This window comes from Budorcas taxicolor, chromosome 5 (genome assembly GCF_023091745.1).
Source record: "Budorcas taxicolor isolate Tak-1 chromosome 5, Takin1.1, whole genome shotgun sequence".
Taxonomy (NCBI): Eukaryota; Metazoa; Chordata; class Mammalia; order Artiodactyla; family Bovidae; genus Budorcas; species Budorcas taxicolor.
Genome location: NC_068914.1, coordinates 72,952,532 through 72,980,236, shown reverse-complemented (window position 1 = coordinate 72,980,236; position 27,705 = coordinate 72,952,532). Strand labels below are relative to the sequence as shown.

At 41.2% G+C, this 27,705-nt stretch overlaps 1 protein-coding gene across 1 annotated transcript in view; it reads left to right on the top strand.

Moving 5' to 3' along the window:
- SCN8A (sodium voltage-gated channel alpha subunit 8) overlaps window positions 1–27,705 on the top strand; it is a 122,893-nt gene that overhangs the window by 42,717 nt on the left and 52,471 nt on the right. The window contains exons 6-11 of the mRNA XM_052640752.1: window positions 977–1,198; window positions 2,688–2,751; window positions 3,842–3,983; window positions 5,487–5,693; window positions 6,950–7,243; window positions 18,910–19,305. Coding sequence (XP_052496712.1) covers window positions 977–1,198; window positions 2,688–2,751; window positions 3,842–3,983; window positions 5,487–5,693; window positions 6,950–7,243; window positions 18,910–19,305 — 1,325 coding nt within the window. The remainder of the gene's footprint in view (window positions 1–976; window positions 1,199–2,687; window positions 2,752–3,841; window positions 3,984–5,486; window positions 5,694–6,949; window positions 7,244–18,909; window positions 19,306–27,705) is intronic.

Below are 27,705 nucleotides of genomic sequence, written 5' to 3'. Positions count from 1 at the left end.
CACTCCAGTACTCTTGCCTGGAAAATCCCACGGATGGAGGAGCCTGGTGGGCTGCAGGCCATGGGATCACTAGAGTCGGGCACGACTGAGCAACTTCACTTTCACTTTTCACTTTCATGCATTGGAGAAGGAAATGGCAACCCACTCCAGTGTTCTTGCCTGGAGAATCCCAGGGACAGCGGAGCCTGGTGGGCTGCCGTCTATGGGGTCGCACAGAGTTGGACGCGACTGAAGGGACTTAACAGCAGCAGCAACCTTTTCAATACATTGGCATTTCCAGAGCTCTTGGGAAACTTTATGGTACCTTCTCACTTATTGTTGGCTTTGAAACTTCCCCGTAGTTCTCTTTCCAACCTGGACACCTCCTCTATTCCTGGTTTTCCATTTGTTGGTTCAGCTAATATTTTCTGAGTGCCTGCTGTGGGCTAAGCCATACAAATACAGCTGTGAACAAGACAGACCTAATTAATTATGCCCATGATAAGTGCCACAGAGGAAACTAATAGGTGCTATTAAAATAGTAATAGTAGGGGAGGGAGAAGAGTTGAGACGTCCGAGAAGGCTTTCTGGGGGAGTTGCTGTTTAGCTGAGAGTGGAGGATGAGTAGGATACAGGCAGGAGGGACAAGAGAATGGAGGAAGCATTCCAGGCAAAGAGAGCAGCAATTATGGAGACACCCGGGCAAGTAAGAGCTTGACTTATTTGAGTCAGAGACAAGAAAGTACTTCCAGGAAGAAGAGAGCCACATACTGGAGAAGGGACTTTCTTTTCCAGAAGTATTGGCTTAAAAATGGATGCCCCTGGGAAAAGTGATAATATTGCTGAGCCATTGTTATTCCTGTGGTATAAAAGATGAAGTGGCCATGTTTCAAGGGTGGTGCTGGGGGGAGGAGTGGGAGCCAGGGCTGAGGGGGAGGCTGGGGGAGGTGGGGAGGGCTGTGGGGCGACTCTCACTCTGGGGGCTCTCTCCCCTCAGGCCTGAAGACCATCGTGGGCGCCCTGATTCAGTCCGTGAAGAAGCTGTCAGACGTGATGATCCTGACAGTGTTTTGCCTGAGCGTCTTTGCCTTGATCGGACTGCAGCTCTTCATGGGGAACCTGCGCAACAAGTGTGTGGTGTGGCCCATCAACTTCAATGAGAGCTATCTCGAAAACGGCACCAAGGGCTTTGACTGGGAAGAGTACATCAACAATAAAAGTAGGTAGCCCTTTCTCTGCAAGAGTGGGGAGAACGTCCGTCTCCAGTGCGAATGACGGAGCCACCCCTGGGCTGTACAAAAGTGCCTGGGCCAGAAAGAAAGGCCAGGACTGCTGGGAGGAGCTTTGTGAACTTTCTCCCATTCCTTGAGGTCACATTATCTTCAGAAGCTTGCAGATATCAGCCCTCTCACCCCTTCTTTCTTTTCTCTCCCTTTAAAAGGATAAGTACAACTTTATATTTTGCTCACATGTACCCCTAAACTTTTGCTTTGGAAAATAGAGCTTAGAAGCTTGATGAAAAATCCTTTTTTTCCCCTGAGATATTTAAACATCTAGAGTATACTTGGGCTTCCCTGGTAGCTCAGATGGTAAAGAATCCACCTACAATGCAGGAGACCTGGGATTGATCCCAGGGTTGGAAAGATCCCCTGGAGAACGGAAAGGCTACCCACTCCAATATTCTTGCCTGGAGAATTCCATGGACAGAGGAGCCTAATGGTGTACAGTCCATAGGGTCACAAAGAGTAGGACAAGACTGAGCAACGTTCACTTAGGTTTCTTAATATTACTAAGACTTAGCAATCAGTCTGGTCTAGGGAGTCGAGTAATCTCCAAAAAATAACTGTTTAATCCTATCACAGTTGAGGAGTTTTAACAAGTTCATTTCAGGAACCAGAGCATTTGGGTGTTACTCTTAAGAATATTTGGTGTAGTAGTGTACATGTGTGCAAAGTCGCTTCAGTCACGTCCGACTCTTTGTGATCCTATAGGCCGTAGCCCACCAGGCTCCTCTGTCCATGGGATTCTCCGGGCAAGAGTAATGGAGTGGATTGCCACACCCTCCCCCAGGGGATCTTCCTGATCTTTCTGACGGAACCCAGGTCTCTTAAAGACGCATTGGCAGAGGGGTTCGTTACCACTAGCGCCACCTGTACTTGTATGAAACTAGGGAGGAAAGTTAGCAGTATCCCTCTTAGTCACTCTTGAGGAAATCAAGGCAGGTAGGTATCCACAAGAAAGTGTTCAAAGGGGATTTCAGGGACACAAACAGGAAAGGGAAAGGTCTTCTAATTTAAAATAGGACATGGTTACTAGTGATCAGTTTATTTTTGGTAAAGAGAAGTTATAAGGATAGAAGGGTAGAGTTGTATAAAGGGGTAAAGGACTCAGAAACCTCTCTTTTAGACCCTTTGATTCGAGTACTAGAACGTGGCAGATAGATCTGAAGTATTAATAGAAGTAGAAATCGGGTGTCTGAAAAGAACGTTGCATTAAAGCCCACATGGCAGCACTTTTCATTGTTAAATATATATAGGAAAATAGTTAATGGGAAGGAATTCTTATCAGGTTTCACTGCTGTCAGAAAAGATTTATATGAGCTAAAATCAATAACTGTTTCTGCTGGGCTAGTTAGGAACAGTGTAACCTTATTCTCTCATTCACTTAAGTCTGCCTTATTCATTTCCTGCCTCTTCAAACTTTTCTAGCAAATTTCTACATAGTTCCTGGTATGCTGGAACCTTTGCTCTGTGGGAACAGTTCTGATGCTGGGTAAGCAGCTCACTTAATTTTAGTCTCCTCCCCCAAAAAATATTGTGTCACACAAAAATGAACAATATTTTCACTTTCTTTGTGCTCGTGTAGTGGGTCCAGTAAATTGGTTGACTCAGATTTTCTTTCTGTTTTATATTTGTCCATCCAAAGTTGACATTTCACTAGTAGGTGAAGGTGGCTATTAGTCTTAAATCAATCAAAGATATAAAAGGCTAAGGATAGGGTCTATAACACCAGATATCTTGCCTGTCTCTTGTAGACTCCCCTCATTTTGTCTTAATATAAAAAGTTATCGAGTACGGGCACTGTTTTCATGATAGGTTAGCACCCAAGGTTGACCGCAAATATGCCAGGCCTGACAGAATGTGGGAGGGAAAAGAGTTGCAATGTATTATCTTCCCCCCCACCCCGCCTTTTTTTCATTGTGGCAAAATATACCTAACATAAAATTTGGTCTCTTAACCATTTTTACATATATAGTTCAGTGATATTAACTAGAAGTCCATTCAATTTCTATACTGAAATATTGATAGATACTAGAAATTAGATTGGAATAAATATCAGGTGAGTCTTAAAGCAGAAGAACTATTATAACTGAGATCACTGAAATCCTAGTATGATACAGTTTGTCACAGTGAGTGTTAAGAGAATAGAGATGATTAAGAGGAATGTCTAGGCATTTGTCATTTAGGTTAGTAGCTGAGTTAAATTTGGTTGAATTGCACATTGATATGAATCTAGAACAGTGATTCTCAAATTTTGGCATTGGTAAGAGTCATCTGACATGCCCCTTAAAAATGCAAATTCATGTATCCCATATGCAGAGTTTTTATTCCTAGGTCTTGTCTAGGACATAGGTATCCGCATTTTTAAGGTGATTCTGATCCTAGACTGTCCCCAGGACGTCATTTTTGAAAAACTCACCTGGCTACTTCGTTTCTTTCCTCTTCTTTTTTAAAAATTCCTGTTTGTTGGCATAGCCTCTGTAGATGGCTGTTTATTATCTGCAAGGTCATAGAGATGACTTCCAGCTGACGACCGGGTAGGATTACGCTGAAAAGCCCGGTGCTTCCTTTTCTTTCCTCAGGCAATGTCCAGAGGGATACCAATGTATGAAGGCAGGAAGGAACCCCAACTATGGTTACACGAGCTTTGACACTTTCAGCTGGGCCTTCTTGGCATTATTTCGCCTTATGACCCAGGACTACTGGGAAAACTTGTATCAATTAGTAAGTAATACCATGTTTTTTGGTGGTGGAGTTTACAGTATGTGGGGTTGGGGACGTTGTGTGTAAGAGACCTTTGGTGAAGACATTATACAGAATCTTTGGGTGGTATTTCTCAGAGTCAGCTGGTTTACAAAATTAAGTGAATTCTCCCAGCTTTTGGCCCAGTTTCTTTAATGCTCATCATGTATAGCTGTAGATGCTCACAGACTTGAGAGCCTCTTGCCTGGCCTGGGAATCTGCTATCTCTGTCCTTGCTATTTCGGCAGACCATCTTCAGTATTTCTCCTTTTGGATGTTTGGGCTTAGGGCCTCTTTAAACGTGTTGTGTAAGGCACTTTGCTAGACATTATAAAGAAGAGATTTTATCCACAAGGATCTTGGAGCCTAAATATGTCAACCTTTTGAGATTTATAACACAGTTGTATTTGTTCAAGAACATTGTGACAATTTTTTTTTTAACGGTCACTGCCATTCTGTTGGCCTGCTTTGGTGACTCTGGATAAGTCATTTAATTTTGCTGGGTGTGATGGAGAAGTTAGTCTAGATGACTGCTGAGGGTCTTCCAACTTAGAAATTCTCTGATAATCCATTGTTATACATTTGACTCACAGCCTTTGATAATGCTAGTTAGTTTGATAATAAGAATTGTGAACCCCTCAGGCATGAAGGAAACCCTTTAAGTGAACTTTTTTTTTCCAATGAAAGTTTCTTATTAGGAGTTCCTAGAATACTTCTTTTCTGTTGTACAGCCTAGTATTCCCATGAAATATTTGTAACTGATGCTAAGTTCCATGAAGTATTTGTGGTTGAGAAGAATAAAAATGAGAACTAAGTGATAATGGGTCCTGTGTATATGCATATAACCTAAAACCCAGTTGTTCTTTGATGTCTGTTTGTTTGGTGCTAGTGAGAGGAATACTCTTAGGATCCTCTTTCCTTTTTCTCCCCTACCCCACCCCCACATCCTTCACATTATATCTCTCTTTAAAAACTCATCCTATTGCAAATGGCTAAGGAAGGATGTCACTCAAGATAGGGACTTCTTATGAGTTGGGCCTGATTCCAAAGATGAGATTTCTGTAAATGCTCTTTGAAGACCAGTGTATAAATTACCTGAGGTCTTTGTTTTCATTTCTTCACACTTGTTTTAAAACCAGCTGACAAAGTCAAACGTAATTCTTCGCTCAGAGCAATTTTTCCTTTTAAAAAAGGAAGCATTTTTCTATGGAAGGAGTGTATTAGGAGTATTTGGAATGGAAGAGGATTTTTTTTTTTGCCACAGTGAATAGGAGGTACTACTGACGTTTCCTGTGAGTCTGGGGTAGGGGAGGCCATTTGGCAGCTGGGGATGCTGAGTGTCTGCAGTACAGAAGTTCCGCACAGGAAAGGCTGGTCCTGTTCCAAGTGCAGTACTGCCTCTGCAGAGGAACCTCAGCCCATGAGTTGTTTTCAGCCTGATTCGTCTGATGCAAGCAACTTAAGAAGTGGTTTTTGTCTTTCCAGACTTTACGAGCAGCTGGGAAGACGTACATGATCTTCTTCGTCTTGGTCATCTTTGTGGGTTCTTTCTATCTGGTGAACTTGATCCTGGCTGTGGTGGCCATGGCTTATGAAGAGCAGAATCAGGCAACACTGGAGGAGGCAGAGCAGAAAGAGGCCGAGTTCAAAGCAATGTTAGAGCAGCTTAAGAAGCAACAGGAAGAGGCACAGGTTGGTGATCAACTCTTTGCCATAGTCCTTCCTGCAAGATCGTGGTGACTAAGGCCCCCTCTGATTGCCACTCCAGTTGATCTTTCTAGGCACACTGTCTAACAGAAGTCATTGATCTGATTGAAATAACCCAAATAACAACTGCAGATGGTCAGTCCAATTGTTACATTTGTCTTAATGGCCAAATTGTTTGTGAATATGATCTTCTGTTGAATCTCTCAACCGTTCAGTGCACAACTGCTGTGATAGCTGGAGAGAGGAAAAAAAAAAGTGACCAGAGCAGTTTATATAATGCATCATGTAAGCATAGGTGTTTTTGCTGGGGGAAACATTAGGATCTCCTCCAGAGATTGTCTGTGTTCATAACAAGTCTTGAAAAGAAGATACAAGTAAAGTATTGAAGTAAAATTTAAAAAACAAACTTGTGATTCCACTAACACCCTAACATCTTACTTTTTTATGGAAAAAATTATGAAAGTATGGTGATATTTATAGGAGACTTGGAAAATACCGAACAAAGTTACATATAGTACCACTGTACATTACAGTTATTTTTAAATAGGTAAATTAAGATTTTTAGTTAGAGTTTCAGTATCAAACTTTCAAAAATTAATAGAACAAACAGATAAGAAAGTAGAAAGATACAGTAGACCTGGAAAGCACTATGAACTAATTCAACCAAATTAAGGTTTATATAATTTTCACTCAACAGCAGGATGCAAATTCTATTCACGTTCCCATGGACTATAAACTGGGAGACATGGGACTGTATCCTGGGTCACAAAACAAAGTGCAAAAACTTCATGGTCTAAAGGTATTGAAATCATACAGAGTCTGTTTTCTTATCACTGATAACACTTTACTTTTTAATTTTTATCCAAATATACATGTATTTTTTACATTGTTGGGGCCATAATATATAGTATTGATTTTCAGAGTTGCCCCAAAAAAGATCATTTGGTATCAAGGTGGCAGCCAAGTTCTTGTCTGAGATACTAAACAGAGAAAGTCCCAAAACTCTCACCATGAAGTTCCGCTCTGATTATGCACGGCTGTGTGCCACCATACAAATTTAGCTAGGAAATGGAGATACCAGGCCCCCACCACAATGTCCTCTGACAGACTTGTTTTCCTTCCTCCTTTTTCCCCTGTCTTTGGGAAAGGAAGGAAGTGATCTCCACCACTTGCTTAGCTTTGTGTGGCTCTAGTTAATTGCTTCCGATCTGGTCTGTTGCTGTGAAATTTTACTTTCCTAGGCGGCGGCGATGGCCACTTCAGCAGGAACTGTCTCAGAAGATGCCATAGAGGAAGAAGGTGAAGAAGGGGCAGGCTCTCCCCGTAGCTCATCTGAAATCTCTAAACTGAGTTCCAAGAGTGCCAAAGAGAGACGGAACCGGAGAAAGAAGAGGAAACAAAAGGAGCTCTCTGAAGGAGAGGAGAAAGGGGATCCTGAGAAGGTGTTCAAGTCGGAATCAGAAGATGGTATGAGGAGGAAGGGTTTTCGGCTCCCAGACAACAGAATAGGGAGGAAGTTTTCCATCATGAATCAGGTAAAGTGTTGGTGCTGGGTCACAGAAGCCTAAGAAATTCCAGGTTTCCTAATCTTACTTGATTCTCATATTCCCCTTTGGGTTTACATTTTCCAGTCCCATCCCTGCATCCTCAGGCCACCTCCACACTCCACTTTGTTTTCCTCTAGGAAGAAGTGCTATTTGCATATAAAGGTGCCTTCTCTGCTCTAAATCTCACCCAGGACAACCTGGTCACCTTCGGCAAACTTAACTGCAGCAGGAAAATCTGTGTCACTCCAGCAGGCCTTGTATTCTAAAACATAGGTCCCCAACTCTGGGACCTGATGCCTGATGATCTGAGGTGGAGCTGATGTAATAACAGTAGAAATAAAGTACACAATAAATATAAAATGCTTGAATCATCCTAAAACCCACCCCTACCCCGATCTGTGGAAAATTGTCTTGCATGAAACTGGTCCCTGGTGCCAAGAAGGTTGGAGACCACTGCTCTAAAACATCATGAAGAACTTTTCTTAGCATCTGAACTTCAGAATTTAGATCAAATACCTTGTTTAAGAGTTGTATGTAATTTTAGGTAAAAAAAGAAAAGTCACGAAACTCTTTAGGTCACCTTATTTGAGTGTGGCAAGTTCTGATAATTAATTATTCTAGATTTATAATGTCATGCTGATAAATTAGCCTATGGTAGATTAAAAGCCTCTAATTTTACCTAACTTTGTTAAATTGGGCAGTTAAGAGAGAGAGAAGGGAGAGGACTTATGGGTAATTATTGAGCATTGTATTACTATACATTTCATGATATGATAGATATTTTTGGACTTCAGAGAACACCACCAAAATCCAATTCTTAAGCTACTTAATGCCCCCTTTTAAAGAAAGTTTGTAAGGTGTAGGATAGATTGCAGTTCTGATTATGGCAGTGCAGCCAGAGTCTTTTCTTGTTTCTCTAGAGATGATTCAGGGTGCCTCTCCGTTACCTCCCTCACCCCCGGGTTCAGTCCTTTCCTAGTCCAGTTCGTTTTATCACAGCAAAATCTCTCATGTCCACCCTCTTCTTTTTGTTCCTGTTAATGCTACTTTAGTTCAGACTTCATATTACTTTGTTCTACTGCAGTTATCCAGTACAGCTTCGTTCCCTCTGGTATGTCTCTCTCTCTCATGTTTTATATATTGTCAGCCAATCACTTCCTAAAACATATCTCTGGTTATTCATTACCAAGTGTTTATAGAGTACCTACCATGTGTCAAGGATTGTGCTAGGTTCTAGAGATTGAAAGGTGGTTAGAACACCATGTTTGCCCTAGGGAGCTTACAGTACAGTGGGGTAGCCAGATACACCAAAAAAATTATTTTTGTAATTAGTGTAATAGCACTGATGGTATTGTTCTATAGTTGAAATACACAGACGTGATTTAGAAGGCACAGATCTATCCCAGCCTGGAGCTTCAGCAAAGATTTTCTGGGGAAGGTCAATAAAGGATAAATAGGAGTTAGTCGGGTAATGAGCGTGTGTGTTGGTGAGGGAGCAGGACAGAAGAAAGAACATTCCAGGTTTGGAAGAAAAGTGTGTTCCAGTTTGGACATCCCAAATATGAATTATTTGTTGGGAAACCAGTTTGGACACATGGATAGTCAAATGATAGCTCAGGGAAGAGGTCCTGAGCTAAGAGATAATGGCTGAAACCGAGAGACTGGCTGAGACGACTTGGAGAGATTGTGTCAGGGGAAGGGACAGTGACATGCAGTAAGACACTGGTGTTCATGGGCTTCGGAGATGGACCTCATAGAGGAAAACAGGTGACTATTGGTCATGAGGGCTGCTACAAGAACCAAGAGAGCAGTGAGGACAGGCGAGCACAAGGGTAGGAGAGGGAGGGGAGCGATCAGTGGGTTGAAGCTTAACAGAGAAGCATCGTGAGATCAGAACTGGAAATGCCTGTTAGATTTGGCACTAGAAGTCCTTGAGAACTTGAAAGACAGATTTCAGTCCAGGGAAAGGGTGGATTCCATACTGAATGGGAAGAGACTTTCCATTCAAACTTTTTTAAAGAATGTGGGTGAAAGTAAGCATTTTTATAATCTGTTATGGGGGGGGAGACCCAGAAGAAGGGGAGACAGAAGTAGAAAATGGAGTAGAGTAGAATAGAAAAGAAAATAGAACAGTCTTGGGAGATGTGAGAATAGGTGTGGTCTTGAACAGGAAAAGGGCACCTTGTCCTCCCCCACCAAAAACACATAAGGCAATGGGGGTGGGGTGGGGGGGGTGTGTTTGTGTGTGTGTGTGTGTGTGTGTAAGTTTGTAGATGGGGAGTAGGAAATGGAGAAAGGGGGGGGTGGGGGTGGGGTGTGTGTGTGTGTGTGTGTGTGTGTGTAAGTTTGTAGATGGGGAGTAGGAAATGGAGAAAGATGACCCCTGACAGTCTCATTTTCAATAATGTATGAAATTTAAAATCTTATCGAAGGGAATGAGAAGTTGAATCAGGAGGGTGAAGAAAATAGTGACAGCTTTAAACAGTTATTAAGAAGATTGGGAGAGGGAATTCCCCCCAATCAGGTTCAGCCTGTTTGCTAAAGAAGTCCCAACCCTTCAGCACTGAAAACACAGCACCCTGCTTCCCGGGACGCAGCTTCCCTTTTATGGTCTCCAGTCCCTGTGCCCCGTCAAGCACTCTGTACTCACACCAGAGAGAACTATTAGATGCTTCTCATACAGGATGCTGCTTTTCTACCGAAACAGCCTCTCTAAGAAGCCCTGTTTTTTCCATTTCTGAATGTGCACATTATACTTACTCTTCACATCCTTCTCCCAAGAAACCTTCCCTGACCTGCCCCCATCCTACCTCCAGTGAGAAATTATCATTTCATCTTTCCATTATGTTTTACATGTCCCTCTTTGGGTGTTGCTTTTTTACTCTGTGTGGTTTTATATTTACTAATCTTCATATCCTCTCCTCTCTCACATAAAGTCCTGAAATTAAGGCCTACTTCTGTGTACCTGCAGAGATTTGTTGGAAACTGATTTAACCCCTTCTGGAACTTCTTTATGGCCTTCTTTATGGAACCATCTCTGTCTCACCTTCACCTCACCTTTCCCCTAGTTCAGCCTCTTTTGAAGGAAAGTGTGATTGTAGCTTTGTTGTAATCCAATGCTTGCCTTGAGAGCCATCCTAAGCTTGTTAATAGATACCTTAGTGCCCTTAACACTTTGCTATTGAATGGGCTCTGATTAATAAATAGGCTTCAGCACAGAGTTGCACTGATTGCTCCCTGGCTCAAAAAATAAAGCTGGGCTTCTGAGATGTCCTGCTTTGCATGAAAATAGTCACTTCTTCTCATTTCCCCATCAGAAAAAACTGTGGATTCCTTGAGGCCCTTGAGGCCACGGCTGAGTGCCAAGACTTCCTTAGAAACTGTACGGCAGTGATATTCTTTGTCCTAGGACTCTCCTGCAGTTTCTCTGATTTTATCTGGAAAAATGATCGAGGCCTAGAGAGATTAACTCTTTTATCTAAGGTTATATAGCTAGTAGGTGTTGGAGTCAAGATTTGAACCAGGTTCTTCTGACTGTAAGCCTTGTACTGCGGTCTCTATCCCCTCCCCACTTACCTCCACACATACGTGGTCATCTGTTGGGTTGGGTTAACAGTGAAGGTGACTTTGGTTTTCCCACCACACAGTTCAAGTGAACATCAGTGGCCTGTACTGCAGATCTGCTGAGAACCGCTTTTTTTTTTTTTTAATTAATTTTGCTGGAGTACAGTTGATTTCCAGTGTTAGTTTAAGATCCTCTTGAGACATAAAATTATTGCTGTGTTTTTAGGCTTTAGGTGAGTTTATAAAGTCCCTTTTTGCAAAGTATTTTTTTTATTCTGCTGCAGCAGTTCTCAGACATTTTGATCTTCATATCTTTAAAAATTATTGAGGACCCAAAAGAGATTTTTTAAATTTATTGTATTAGAAATAATAATTAAGAAATTTTATAATGTTCATTTACTGATTTATTGAAAAAAATGGTAATGATAAACCTGTGTTTAACACAAATCATACATATTTTTTTTTTAATTAACTGTTTTCCAGATCAAAAAAGTTTAACAGAAAAAAATGGTACTGTTTACATCTTTGCAAATCTCTTTAATCTGTGGTTTAATGGAAGATGGCTGGAATAGCATACCTTCATTCAGTCTGTTGCAATATTCCTTTTGGTTGAAGTATTTAAAGAAAATCTGTTTTCATACAGATATAGTTGGAAAAGGGAGGAATATTTTAACAACCTTTTCAGATAATTGTGAATATTCTTCTTTGATGCTATTCCAAAATTGGATAACAGTAGGTTTTTAAATGGTTAGTTGCAATGTGGAAGCTGAAACTGTATCAGTAACTTGGTACTGTTATATTAAAATCTTTTGTTGTATTTTACACCATAGATATTTAATTCTTGAATGATTTGTAGCATCCTACATTGATCCTTTGGGAAATACTGCTTCACTGAATTATGCAGCTCTTCCAAGTACTAACATAGAATATTAAAACATCACATACGTTCCCGCTCAAGCTCATAAGAAAAGTCTTTAAATTCTGGGAAACTGTCAGGCTTGCAGTCTGTACCTCTGAGAAATGAGAGTGAGAAAGGCAGACATCTTCTTAATATTATTATGAAGTAGTTTAATCTTGTGACCCACCCCCCGTAAAAAGGGCACAAGGACCTAGGAGTTCCCAGACCGCATGTTAAGAACCACTGTTGTATTGGAAAGAAAAAGTGACGTGAAGAAAAGATGAACTATGGCATGGAAATAGGACATTTAAATCATCAATTTCTGACATTCCAAACATCCTAGTCATTGTTAAACTTCATTCCAGTAGACAGCTGACATGTATGCCCTGAAATTCCCGGTTAATTTTTCTGTGTAATCTGAGGCCATGCCCTCAGATCAAAAACATCCCAGAGCTGTTCTGCCAAGCAGACACCTAGATCTAAAGTAGTATTTTTAGTTAGCTGTGATGTGACTGCCTGAAAAGGACCGGATGCTTCTTCCTGGTTTCTTGATAGCAAACATTTTGAAAACAGGACCCATCTCATAAACTAGCTGAATCACAGGAGTTAATAGAGCCACAGGTCCTGAGTCATCAGTGAAACCCTTCAATCCAGGAAAATTAAGATTGGGGAGGGGCCAGGGTGGCTACTCTCAGGATGTGTCTCCTTAGGGAATTGGCCAGATCAGGGCTAGATACAAGAGGTACAAGGCGAAATGGGTCAAGTTTGTCTTTTCCCTTCTGTGTTGATTGCAGTGGACTCTTTGGCCAGGAATGGAACAAAGAATTAAAGAATAATAGATACACTGTTTACTTTTAGTTTGTTTTTTTTTCAGGATCCTGATTCCTGAGTGTCCCTGGATCACGGAATTTATCATTATCTTTCCATCACTTCCTATCACTTTCCTATCAGTTAAGAATTGCTATTGCTAAGTCAATTCAGTCGTGTCTGACTCTGTGCGACCCCGTAGACGGCAGCCCACCAGGCTCCCCCGTCCCTGAGATTCTCCAGGCAAGAACACTGGAGTGGGTTGCCATTTCCTTCTCCAGTGCATGAAAGTGAAAGGTGAAAGTGAAGTCACTCAGTCATGTCCGACTTAGCGACCCCATGGACTGCAGCCTACCAGGCTCCTCCGTCCATGGGATTTTCCAATTAAGAACAGTCAGGTATTATTATATACTATATGAGGTCTAATATAATATATAATATTTCCTCATACAGTCTGTAATATTTTCTAGTAGGCTGTAGCTTTTGAGAGGGCAGGGACCATGTTATATGTCTTGTTCACCACTGTATCCATATCACTTAGCACACAACAAGTATTTGATGATCTTTTGTCAAATAAAAATCAGACCTCTTTCCTACTATGTAGACCTAATATACTAGGCAGTGTCAGCACCTAACATTTTGCTAATAAAAATCACGGATCCAGTCCACGGAAGCTTGCTGTGAGAAGGGAGGCAGATTTTATTTTCTGTATTTTATGATGCTTTGACATGCTAGGAGCCTTGCTGGCTGGAGAGAGCTGCCCCTTCCAGTACTAGTTTAATTCCTGGAGATAGTGAACAACTTGCCCTTTCATGTGCAGATCAACCAATCAAAGACCTTTATCCCCAGCCTCCTTTCATCTAATTTACACACCAGCCAATATTTCCCCAGCCCTAGTGTGGATCACAATAAACTGTGGAAAATTCTGAAAGAGATGGGAATACCAGACCACCTGACCTGCCTCTTGAGAAATCTGTATGCAGGTCAGGAAGCAACAGTTAGAACTGGACATGGAACAACAGACTGGTTCCAAATAGGAAAAGGAGTACGTCAAGGCTGTATATTGTCACCCTGCTTATTTAACTTATATGCAGAGTACATCATGCAAAATGCCGGGCTGGATGAAGCACAAGCTGGAATCAAGATTGCTGGGAGAAATATCAACAACCTCAGATATGCAGATGACGCCACCCATATGGCAGAAAGTGAAGAGGAACTAAAGAGCCTCTTGATGAAAGTGAAAGAGAAGAGTGAAAAAGTTGGCTTAAAACTAGACATTCAAAAAACTAAGATCATGGCATCTGGTCCCATCACTTCATGGCAAATAGATGGGGAAACAATGGAAACAGTGTCAGACTTTATTTTTGGGGGCTCCAAAATCATTGCAGATGGTGACCACAGCCATGAAATTAAAAGACACTTGCTCCTTGGAAGAAAAGCTATGACCAACCTAGACAGCATATTAAAAAGCAGAGACATTATTTTGCCAACAAAAGTATGTCTAGTCAAAGCTATGGTTTTTCCAGTAGTCATGGATGGATGTGAGATTTGGACTATAAAGCTGAGCACTGAAGAATTGATGCTTTTGAACTGTGGTGTTGGAGAAGACTCTTGAGAGTCCCCTGGACTGCAAGGAGACCCAACCAATCCATCCTAAAGGAAATCAACCTTGAATATTCATTGGAAGGACTGATGTTGAAGCTGAAACTCCAATACTTTGGCCACCTGAAGAACTGACTCATTGGGAAAGACCCTGATGCTGGAAAAGATTGAAGGCGGGAGGAGAAGGGGATGACAGAGGATGATAGATGGTTGGATGGCATCACCAACTTCATGGACATGAGTTTGAGTAAGCTCGGGGAGTTGGTGATGGACAGGGAGGCCTGGCTTGCTGCAGTCCATGGGGTCACAAGGAGTTGGACACGACTGAGCAACTGAACTGAAATCACTCCAGAGCCAGGACTTATAGGACCATTTCTATAGCCCAAAGCCTGTGTGAAATTATTCAAACTGTCCAATTTTAAACTTGTTCCAGTGTGCCTGCTCTGCTTCACCATCCCCATCTGAGGAAACCACAGCAAAGGCTCTGGGCCCAGCTTACCATACCTGGTTAAAACAAAATCATAGGTACATTCCAAGACACTTGTAAGTCTTCTGGCCAGCCACATTGTTTAGAGAAGTGCTTCTTAAACTATCTGTAGTGAAGAATCAGTTTCTATTTTTCCCAATTCTTCATGAACTGATAGATACTCTTATAAAATATAATAACAGTAAATTTCTAGAGAAAAGTATCCCATTCTTGGATGTTGTGAAAATGCCTAATTGCTATTAAAATTTCTAAATGCTTCTCTCAGCTTTTTACTGTCTCATTGCAAACCAGTAATGGATCATATACTAGCAGTGATCTGTAAATCGCACTTTGAGAACTGGTTGAGGAGAATGAATCAGTGAGGGTGCCCAAACATACATGTGAGATGAGGAATAGCAAGCGATAAGCTAGAGGAGGCACTGATCCCCTCTGCCAACCCAACAGCATGAAGAAGGAAGTAAAAGAGTTGGCCGTGTATGTTCCTTATTAAAAATATGTCATGTATTTATTTTGGGTCGTTTTGGGTCTTCAACACTACATGTGGGCTTGCTCTAGTTGCGATGAGCAGGGACTACTCTTCCTTGCAGTGGGCAGGCTTCTCATTGTGGTGGCTTCTCTTGTTGCAGAGCCCAGGCTCTAGGGTGCACAGGCTCAGTAGTTGTGGCACTCAGGCTGAGCTGGCCACAAAGAACTTTCACAGTGGAATCATTTTAAAAGAAGGTTAAGGCCTAAACTCTAAGGCAAACATCTTATATAGTTAAAAGTTACTTTGAAATTTCTTTAGAGTCATAATTGGGCAAACTGATTATCTCAGGGTAGCAAGGAGGGCTGTCTGAGGCCAGTTGTTTGACAGGTTTTGTTCTCTTAGAGCACTGGTCCTCAAACTGGGATTGTATCCTTTCAGGGTACTGGAAGACTTTTCAAGCACAGTTTTAAGGAACTTGATTTTCAGATCTTTAAGTTACATATTCCTATACCTAGGGTGAACCCTGTGGTCTAAAGTCACACCATTTCTCCTTTTCCATTTTTCTTTTCACAGTCAGCCTTCTCCCACTTAACAAAAGGAAGGCATACCTCTCTATCATCCCAAATCCTGAAGATCTCTGGGGTGCCAGACAAAGGGACGGTTCAAAATATTAGCATATACAGAGTTTTCTTTAAACTGTTGTTGTTCAGTTACTTAGTCATGTCCCACTCTTTGCAACACCATGGACTGCAGCATGCCAGGCTTCCCTGTCCTTCACTATTTCCCAGAGTTTGCTCAGATTCATGTCCATTGAGTCGATGATTCTGTCTAACAATCTCATCCTCTGCCACCCCTTCTCCTGTTGCCTTCAACCTTTCCCAGCATCAGAAACTTCCAGTGAGTCAGCTTTTCGCATCAGGTAACCAAAATATTGAAGCTTCAGCTTTAGCATCAGTCCTTCCAATGAATATTCAGGGTTGATTTCCTTTAGGATTGATTGGTTTGATCTTGCAGTCCAAGGGCCTCTCAAGTGTCTTCTCCAGCACCACAATTTGAAAGCATCAATTCTTTGGTGCTCAGCCTTTATGGTCCAGCTCTCATATCCCTACATGACTACTGGAAAAAAAAACATAGCTCTGGCTATATGAACCTTTATCAGCGAAGTCATGTCTCTGGTTTTTAATACGCTGTCTGGTTTGTCATAGCTTTCCTTCCAAGGAGCAAGAGTCTTTTAATATCATGGCTACAGTCACCGTCAGTAGTGGTTTTAGAGCCCAAGAAAATATAATCTGTCACTGTTTCCACTTTTTCCCCTTCTCTTTGCCATAAAGTGATGGGGCTGGATACCACGATCTTAGTTTTTTTAATGTTAAGTTTTAAGCTAGCCTTTTCACCCTTCTCTTTTCATGCTCATCAAGAGACTCTTTAGTTCCTCTTCGTTTCTGCCATTAGAGTGGTATTATCTGCATATCTGAGGTTGTTGATATTTTCCTGGGAATCTTAATTCTAGCTTGTGATACATCCAGCCCAGCATTTTGTATGATATACCCTGCATAGAAGTTAAATAACCAGAGTAACAGTATACATCCATGTCAGTATACAGCCTTGACAATATACTCCTTTCCCAATTTTGAAGTAGTCCGTTGTTCCATGTCTGGTTCCAACTGTTGCTTCTTGACCTGCGTACAAGTTTGTCAGGAGACAGGTAAGGTGGTCTGATTCTCATCTCTTTAAGAATTTTCCAGTTTTTTGTGCTCCACACAGTCAAAGGCTTTAGCATAGTCTCTTAGTAAAGCAGAAGTAGATGTTTTCTGGAATTCTCTTGCTTTCTGTATGATCCAACAAACGTTGGCAATTTGACCTCTGGTTCCTCTGCCTTTTCTAAACCCAGCTTGTACATCTGGAAGTTCTTGGCTCACATACTGTTGCAAGTCTAGCTTGAAGGATTTTGTGCATAACCTTGCTAGCATGTGAAATAAGCACACTTGTATGGTAGTTTGAACATTGTTTGGCATTTCTTTAATCTGGGAAACAAATCCATTGTAAGGCTTTCTGAATTTACCTCTCTTACATACTTCTAATAAGAATGAAATATAGAATTATAATCAGGGGCATTCAGATGTTTTAAGTTCAGGAGCAGGATGGATGTCACTGGGATACATAGTCATACATTTATTTAAAATGAAAAATGAGGTCATACTTTTTCCAATGAAAATAAGTCTGATTTGGCCAATTGTTTTGATAGTGGGGAGTGGCTTTGCTAATTAGATCATATGGTGGGCATTTTTTAAATTAAATGATCTAAATCTGTGACTTGAAAGATTTAATGAAAACATCTCTAAAGCATGTGGTAAGATCATTTTATTAAAAAATTAATGTTGGTATTGATATATAGAAATTGACAATGCTTTGCTTATTCCAACCTTTTCTGTTAGGTCAAGTAAAGTTCCTTTAAAAGAATAGCCCCTGTAAGAGGTACTGATATAATTATTAGTAAATAATAATTAAAGCCTTTTTGATACCATCAGAAATCAGGAAATGGAATATTCTAACAAGTGGGTAACAAGTCCTTTGGCAGGTTGGATGATTTTTCAGTTCTTTGCTCTCAACAATATTGAAAGAGGACTTGATTTAATTGTCAGCTCATTAAAATAAATTTTGCTGATAGCTTACTGTGTAATTTTGGCATATAACTTGGAAGGAGTTCAAAGAATTGAGTGATATTACTGTAACAGTGTTCTTCTGTTCCAAGATACCATTTATATGAATAAAGTTTCTCAGCACTTAAAATCTAATCTTAGAAAGGGGAGGGGGGGCTTCTGTTGAGCCATGTATGATACTAATAAAAAGTTATACTATCTACAAATATTTAAACATCGAAACACCAGTTGGGGGAAAGAAAAGCTTATTCATCTCATTGAGAGACATTTTAATAAAATTTTAAGCTTAGTAATTACTTATAAAACATAGAATATTTGTGATCAGTTATATTAATGAGAACTGTAATAAAAGCACAATCCAGGAGAATTTTTTAAATTTCTTGGAGGCTCATGGTCACGGGAAATTGGTTTTAAGTACAGTTCATACTTGCTGCAGAAAAGTATTGAAAGGGGGTCCATACAGTGCACTAAAGCATAAAGATACACATTAGCACAAAATTCTCTAGGGAATGTGGAATGGCATTATGAGCTGAAAAAGAAAAATGAAAGTTTTCTACGTGATAAAGATGAGTTTGACTTGAAAATGTCAATTCTGGGAACTTACGAATAGTTAAACTTGGGATTAAAAAAAAAGTTGAAAAAAAAAATGGAGTAGAAGGGGACATATACCATTTTCAGCAGAACGGAAAAACCACTATTAGCATAGTTCTTAACCTGCATTGAAAGTAGTAAGTGACTGGGCACTTCTAAATCTCTCCTTTTGCCAAATGTGGCATAGAAGCTAACCTGGTAGATTAAAAGCACACTCCACGTGAGCTCATAGTAATGAAAAATTGTGTCTATTTTCCCAGTGGATTTGCTACACAAAGCATGAGATAAAAACATTGTTTCAGTGCGTAGGTGAACTGCTCATGGAACTTGTGAATGGTTAACAGTCAAAGACAGGTGTACCTCAAGGTTATGGGGCAAGGAGGAGTGGTGATGGGTGTTGAACGGCAGTAGAAATTCAGCATCCGAAAGTGCTTTCTGGAAACACCTGTGTTCTGATTAGCAGGAACGCACGGACGGGGCCAGACTGGGGAAGCTAACAGCCTTTGTTCAGCTTCTGTGGGGTTCCTTCCTGTCTCACGCCTGCCTCTCTTGTCTCTCTCTCTCCTCCTGCCCTTACAGTCACTGCTCAGCATTCCGGGCTCCCCATTCCTCTCCCGCCACAACAGCAAGAGCAGCATCTTCAGCTTCAGAGGGCCCGGGCGGTTCCGGGACCCGGGCTCGGAGAATGAGTTTGCGGACGACGAGCACAGCACGGTGGAGGAGAGCGAGGGCCGCAGGGACTCGCTCTTCATCCCCATCCGGGCGCGCGAGCGCCGCAGCAGCTACAGTGGCTACAGCGGCTACAGCCAGGGCAGCCGCTCGTCGCGCATCTTCCCCAGCCTGCGGCGCAGCGTCAAGCGCAACAGCACAGTGGACTGCAACGGCGTGGTGTCCCTCATCGGCGGCCCCGGCTCCCACATCAGCGGGCGTCTCCTGCCAGAGGTGAAAATAGATAAGGCAGCTACTGATGACAGTGTAAGGAAGTAAAACCGGTAGACCGCGGCTAGGCATGGCAGTCTCTCCCGCTCCCTTCCTCTCTTCTCTCCTTTGCTCCGCCCATCCCACTCGACCCCACTTGCTCCGGTCTGGACTCACGTCTCTACCGCCTACAGCTTCTGTTTTCTCCCTCCTGATTTGTTTCTATTTCTTTCTTCAGCCCTCCTCCTTCGCTCACCCTCTTTTCCCTTGTTTATTCCTTGCTCCATTTCCCCATCCCCACCCCCATCTTCCTTTCTTGTTTCTGACTCTTGCCCTTCCCCCATCAGCCCTTAATTTTATCGATGTTTCTTTCTCTCCATCTTTTGCACTTCTCTCTCTGCCTCTCTCCCCCACCCTACCCCCACCTGCTTTGACTGAATGCCTCTGGCCAGCGGATCCTGCCCAGATGGAATGAGAAGGGCCTTTGCCATCACCAATGACCAAGTCTAAGCGGGTTTGAAACTACCATTGCTTCTCTCCCCCTATGTCCTGCCTCCTCATAGGGAAACAGCTTGGACTTTAAAGCTCTTTTATTTCTATTAAAAAAAAAAAAGTTCAAATATACCTTTGAACAATTTTCTTAGTTTCCTCTACAAGAATGAGATGTGATTTTTCCAAAGAGGCATGCGCGTGTGTGATGCTGAGGGTAGGAAGTGGGCACTGGGAGAGCCAGGCAAAGAGGTGAAGGAAACTGGTGGGGAGCTGGACATTTAATAAAGGGATTGAGATAAATCAAAGGAGGGGAAGGTAGGTGGTTGGGGCAAGAACACATGGTACATGGGGGAGGAAGGAACAGGGAAGTGAAAGATGAATTTTAAATGTAATCAAATGTCAGGCTCTGGAGAAGTGGCATATAATAGCTTCACTTCACAAAATCACTTGGCTAGGGGTTAGGATAATGGCACCCCTCTTTGGGAAAAGCCATCTCTTTAACATTTCTTTAGATTCTAAGCTGTTTATACCTTTTTTATAGCTTTAAATTCTTATAACCTTAATGATCCTGATCCTTTCTACCTCTGATTCCTTAGCTTTCCTCAGTCGCTCCTTAGCTGGTCTGAGCTTCTTAAGATAGCATGTCGGTCCGTTTTGTTCTAACACTTCAATTTCCTCTAACACAGCATGAAGATAGCCAACCCTTTAATTAGCATGATGCATGTGTGGAGGAAAACTGGACGATCAAGGATGGAATTACTCAGAATGACTTGTTATTTAGCACTTTGGGACAGTTGTTTGACTATCCTAGGACAGTTGTTGACTGTCCTAAATTCAAAAGACAGGATGTTTGATGTTGTCTTTCTCTTCCTACTCTTTTATTTAAAAGCAAAATATTTTCCCCCTTACATTTAGATGGTTCTTTACAAGCTACAATTTACTTTTACATGCCTTATTTGTTCTAAGTAAAAATTCCATAAGGCTGATAAAGTGGAGCTGATATTCCTGTTTCTGAGATGGGGAACAGGCTTAGTGAATTTGTACTCCTTGGGGTTACAGAACTCATCACTGAAAAACCTTTCAGAAACCCGAGTCTTTGATTTCTCAGTTAATTTTAATGTCTTCTCTACCTAGTCACATGACCATTGCTCTTCTTGAGAACTGTTTGTTTCAGATCAGGTATAATAAGAACAATAATAATAACATAGTAGTTCCCAAATCCCCCACTAAACCAGACGGTTGGCCAAAATATATGTTACGAATGACTATCTTTACTTTAAATATAACTTTTGACTTTCACTAATTCTGTGTCTAGATATAAATTTTGGGCTCCACAATTAGATAGAAAATTATATTCTCTGAATAAATAAGAGACGAAATCAGTGGAGAATGACAGGTAGATCACCATGGACAATACAGGTGGGACAGTTTAAATGTTGAGAACCACAGTAACATTTGATACCCTACCAGTTTTAAAAAATATTTAAGTCAAATAATATATCTTGCTTTTTCTTTGAAGAGAAAGTATTAGAAAAGGTGTCCAGGAAGAAGGAGCTTGAACTTCAGCTTAAAGGCAGATAAGCAGGTTTGCAGGTTTTGTTTTTGTTTTTTTAGCAGCTTCTGTTATATTGTGTGGGAGAAAAATGTGAGAGGCAGTTGAGCAGATGGCTGTGGCGTGTACGGCTGTCTGCACTGCCTTACCCTGTGGCCGATGGAATGCTACCTTTGGGATTTTGGGGGGTCCTGCACACTCAGCACCCTGTAAGCACTTAGGAGAATTCTTTGCAGTGGTCCTGAGTGATGATGCTAACAGACTTGAGCATTCCCAAGGTCAGGAGATCAGATCCCAAAGTGGCAGGAAGATGAGGAAGGCAGGACTAAATTATTCTCAAGGGCTTCATAACTAGGAAAAACTGTTTTGTTGAAAGCCATAAGGAGGCACCTCCTAGTAGTTAATGGTGTGGAAAAATACCTAAGTTATATGAATAAACCAAAAAGACAGACCCAAACAAAAACAGAATGCATATTGATTGTGTGGTATATCATCTATGTAAAGACAAACTGCATAGGGAAAAGGATGACTGACTACAAGTTAACAGCATTGGGAGGGGAAATAACTAGTGTTTTTTTTTCCTTTCTTATACTTTGTTGTTCTTTCCAGTTTGCTACAGTGGGCCTAATCCTTACAGCTACCGTATATTGAGTTCTAACTACACTATTCTCAGCAGTTTACACATATGTTCTCATTTAACCTCCTCACTCAGTAGGTGGTTTTATCCAGTTAACAGAGATTTGGTAACTTGTGGAAATGATACCAAGGTCTTTCTGATGCCGAGAGAACTTCCTGACTGCTTATTTTGGAAGTAGGAAAACAGTCATTTATCTTAGAAGGAATTAATATATTCATGATGTTACATGCAGCCTGGGCCAAATGAGCAATTATTATACCCCTTTCGGCTAGAAGATAGTGATTCTCACTGTCAAAACATTTTGGATGTGTCTGCAGCTACGGATTAACTTGTCTTCGCCTGAACCATCAGAATGCTTCCAGTTACGTACTCATGCTTTATGGACTGGTATGGGAGCCGCTGATGGTCCACGGTTGGTCTCACACAGCATGAATGCTTGAGCTATGCCACATATGTAGTTTTTATTTAGGCTTAAATGAAGAAATACAGTATTCTTAATGAAAAAAAAGACACCCAGACATCACCTCATTAGAATCTCATCAAAGATATTTCACATCTTCATTCACTATTCAGTTGTGGTTGAGTGGTGATGATTTCTTGATGGTTTGAGAATTTTTGCTTTTGCTTTTTGCTGAAACACAGGATAAGGGGAGTTTTCCCATGTCTTCAGCTCTGAACTGGAAAATCATTGCTCTTCACTTGTAAAGGAAGCGGGTGCTCCTGACTATCCAAAACACACATGACTCAGAAGCCATGTTGCAGATGTAGAAGTATTATCTCATTTCATGCTCACAGCACCTGCCCTCTGAGTTAGATCCTACTACTGTGTGCATTTTAAGGGGAGGAAACCAAGGCTTAGAGAAGTAAAGTCACTTGTCCACGGTTGCACAGTAAGCAGTATAGTTAGGCTTTGAATCCAGACAATCTAACTGCACGGCATTAACCACTAACTATTATGCTATGCTGACTATGAAGCCTGGGTTCTTCATGATCCTGAAAAATTAGCATCTCTAAGCCCATATCCTTATCTGTAAAAAAAAAAAAAAAAACTGAGATAAAAGGACCTTTGTTAGACAGCTATTTGAATTAAATATAATAATAATAACATTTATAAAATGTGAAGCATATTACTTGGCCCATTCTTGGTATTCAGAAATTCAATTTCTATTCCTTTCCATGTGCATTTTTGGTCTTTTTAACTGGAAAAGTAGACAGTGGGATTTCTGCTGAATTGCTTGACTCGGAGAGAGTCAGATTTCTTCTAAGATTCTAAAGATCCTTTGAGAAGGAGAAATTTTTGTACAGTTGTTTTGAAGCAAAATACATACCACAAAAATTTTAGCAAGGCTTGAGCTAGAGATAAATGACTAGGTTCTAAAATGCTCTAAATTTTAGTCCCAAGAAAGGTGACTGGCTGATAAATTTCCAGTTATGTATTTCCATGTGAAATCAGTTTAGAATCAATAACAAGTTGAGATTCCTTGGGTAGATCTGTGGAAATGTAGTCAAAACCTGACATCGGCAGATATGGTAGAATATCTCTTTGAGAAGGGCAGCTACAGTTTAGGAGGTTGGAAGTCAGTGGCTAAATGCTTAATAAACTTTGCATTTGAGTTAAGAGAAATGGAACAAATTTGTCCTGGGTTTAAATTGCTTCCTCTATTACTCCTTAGGGGCTGAATTTTTAAAAGGCAGAGGCTCCTGACTTTTTACTTTTCCTTCTCTCTCCCCAACAAAATGAAACAAAAATACACACCTTCATCTGCCTCCCACCCCAAAATGACCTAAAAAAAATCAGGCAGGGGAGAAAATGAGTATGTGATCTTTCCTCTGGTCCCTGGGTCTCAGCATGCTTGGAGGAAGACGCGTTCGCCGCATGTCCCAGGTGATGAGAATTGGGCAGCTGAGCCAATAACAGAGACATATCTCACTGAATCCTACGCAGATTCTAGATGGAAGGTGATGATGAAGCTGCTGTACCTGGGGAAAAGTCTGCTCCAGGTTTTCTTCCCTTCAGTTGGCCGTAGTCTAACACAAGAAATGACAGCCAACATTACTGTTAGGGAAATAAAATGGTGCAGATACTTAGACAGTTTGACAGCTCTTCCAAAAGATAAACAGTTACCATATGACCCAGGAATTCTATTCCTAGGTATATTACCCAGGGAAATTTCAAATGTGTTCACACGAAAATTTATACATAAGTATTCTTAAAATCTTTATTCATAATAGCCAAAAAGTAGAAACAATTCAAGTACCTACCAGCTGATGAATGGAGAAACAAAATGTGATACAATGGAATCCCTATAATGGACTCTCATTCAGCCAACATGAATTGATACATTCTACAGTATGAATAAACCTTGAAAAATTATGCTAGGTGAGAGGAGCTAGGCACATACCATATTATTGCATTTATGTGAAATGTCTGGAAAAGGCAGATCCATACAGACAGAAAGCAGATTGTTGGTTCCTAGAGGCTGGGTAGAGGCAGGGGTTGGGAGTGACTGCTGACAGGTGGTGGTGTTTGGTATGATGAAAATGTCCTGGCATTAAACAGTAGTAACAGCCTTGTGAGTCCACCCGTGTGCACTGAGTCTCCTCAGCAGTGTTCGACTCTGCGACCCTGTGAACTGTAGCCCACTAGGCTCCCCTATCCATGAGGTTCTCCAGGCAATAATACTGGAGTGAGTTGCCGTGCCCTCCTCCAGGGAATCTTCCCAACCCAGGGACTGAACCCATATCTCTTATGTCTCCTGCATTGGCAGGCGGATTCTTTACCCTAGCACCACCTGGGAAGCCCATCTGCATTGTAAATATACTAAAAGCTACTGAGTCATATACTTTATAATGGTTCAAATGGTGAGTTTTATGTTATATACATTTTATCTCAATTTTTTCTAATTGGAAAAAACAAACAAAAAAACAGAAACACTGGCCCAGTACCTGGACTTTCAGTCCCAGCTTTCACAACCTCGCCTGGGGAGGAGGGACTGCCACAGGGACCCACCCATCTTGGTGTATCCTATGTGCCCTGATTTCAGTGGAGTGAATTTTCTTAGTAGCAGAGATGCATTTTTCTCTGGATACCGTCTTAGCTCCCAACTGGTGCTTCGCACTCTTAAGGAGTGTTCCTCAGAGGCTTTTTTAGATTATATCATTTTAGGCAGTTAACTGTGATGAATATGCTTGCTCTGTCTCTCCTTTAATCAGTGTGATCTGCTGAGTACTAAGAAATGCATACACAAAGGGACAATGAACAGACTATATATGAACATAGAATTTTCACCTGCAGCCTGCCCAAGGTCTGTTTACCTACAATAATTAATCGATTTGTCTACAATAAACAGGGGCTTCCCAGGTGGCACAGTGGTGAAGAATCTGCCTGCCAGTGCAGGGGATGCAGGAGACACCGGTAGGATCCCTGGGTCAGGAAGATCCCCTGGAGGAGGAAATGGCCTGGAGAGTTCCATGGACAAAGGAATTGGAGGGCCACAGTCCACGAAGTCTCAAAGAGGCATACACGACACACACAATAATAACACAACACATACAATAAATAACCAAGAAACCAGCCTGCTGTAAACCAAACTTTGAGAAAACCAGATTGCTATCTCTAGTGACGGTCCAGGGAGCTAAACAGTAACTTCTGTAACAATCAGCCCAAAGCAGCCAGGGCTTGATTACTAGATTAATAACTGACAACTTCCCTAATTTTTGTCCCTGTTTCCAGTTTAGGACTGCCCAGAGAAAGCCAAATAGGCACCCCTAGCCAATCATGTAGGCTGCCCTGCTGCTTCTTAGCTTGCCTGCAGCTTCCCACCAGCAGCCTTGAATCAGGCACACCTAAAGCCTTTTGGTTTTTTCCTATTCCTATTCAAGACTTTGCTACTCTGCCTGCCTTTCAACTTCTGCCAAAAACGTGCATGATGTGACTTAATTCCCTCACTACATCAAACTCAGAATAAATAGCCTTTGATTTTCTTATTTAGTTGATCTTTGTTTATTTCCGCCATACAGATAACATCTTATACACATTTATGCAGTCTGCATTCCTTCTTCCTTCTCAAAGGAATTCCACTGCATAATCAGTATTTCTGTAGCACATTGGGTAATTGGCACCCAAGAATCACCAAAGATGCAGGTGAAAGGGAGGTGGAGGAGGCACTCTCTGATCAGTTGAGAATTGTTCCAGAAACTCCTCTTTACTATTAAGACGTCCCAAAAAGTACCCTCAATCCTCTTTCTAGTCAAGCTCTCTTCCCCCAAACCACCATTTCTGGTTTGTATCATCGTAAGTTAGCTTTCTTGCATTTTTGCAGGCCCATATGCAAATAAAATATGTAGCTTTTATTTGGCTTGTTTCATTCATCAGAGTGTTTGGATGTACCTTCATGTTGTTTTGTGTATCAGTGAGTGAGTGAGTGAGGGAAGTCGCTCAGTCGTGTCCGACTCTTTGCGACCCGTGGACTGTAGCCCACCAAGCTCCTCCATCCATGGGATTGTCCAGGCAAGAATACTGGAGTGGGTTGCCAGTTTCTTCTCCAGGGGATCTTCCCGACCCAGGGATCGAACCCAGGTCTACCACATTGCAGGCAGACGCTTTAACCTCTGTTCATTGTTTGGTATTGATGAGTAGTATTTTATTGTATAAATATACCCCAATTTGTTTATCCGTTTTCCTGTTGTTGGACATTCACATTATTTCCAGTTTGTGGTAGTATGGTTTGCTGAGAGCATTTTTATACAGCTCTCTTTGTAGATAAGTGTTTTTGTCTATATTGAATAAATACCTCAGAATGAAATTCCTGGGTCATATGGTACATATATGTTTAACTTTATTTACATAAGAAACTACCAAACAAGTGTTCCGAAACAGTTATACCATTTTTTGTACTCCCACCAACAATGTGTTATTTAGAGTTCCAGTTGCTCTGTATTCCTAGCACATAGTTAATGTTGACTTTAGAATTTTAGTGGACATAAAATGTTGTTATGGTTTTTCAATTGTTTGTTTAGTTTTGGCTGTGCTGGGTCTCTGTCACTGTGCGCAGGCTTTCTCTGGTTGTGACGAGCGGTGGCTTCTCCTGTCGCAGCACGTGGGCTCTAGGCGCGCACCCAGTAGCCGTGCCACATGGCCTCAGTAGTTACACCTCGTAGGCTTAGCTGTTGTGCAGCATGTGGGATCTTCCCGGACCAGGCATCGAACCCATGTTCCCTGCATTCGTAGGCAGATTCTTACTCACTGGACCACCAGGGAAGTCCCTTTTAAAAATTTTGTTTATTTATTTATTATGATTTTAATTTACATTTCTTTGTTGAAAATGATGCTTTTATCTCTTCATATGCTTATTGGCTTCACAGTTATCTTTTCTTGTTAATTGTTTATTCACATCTTTTGCCCATTTTCAATTGTACTGTTCATCTTTTGTGGATTTTTTTTAGTTTTTTGTATGTTGGGGATGCAAGTGCTTTATTAGGTAGGTAAATTTTTAATTTTAATGAAGTGCAGTGTATCAGTTAGTTTTCTTCCACGATGTTTTTTTTGCATCCTATCCAAGAAATCTTTGCTGATCCCCAAGAACATGAAGATGTTTTTCTTCTATAAGCTTTATAGTTCTGAGTTTTACATTTAGGTCTTCGATTCAACTCAAATTAATTAATTTCAAATTACTATTGATACTATTGTAAAAGGTATAATTAAAATTTTTATTTTCAATTATTTGTTTCCAGAATATAGAAATACAGTTGATTTTTGCATATTGACCTTATAGCT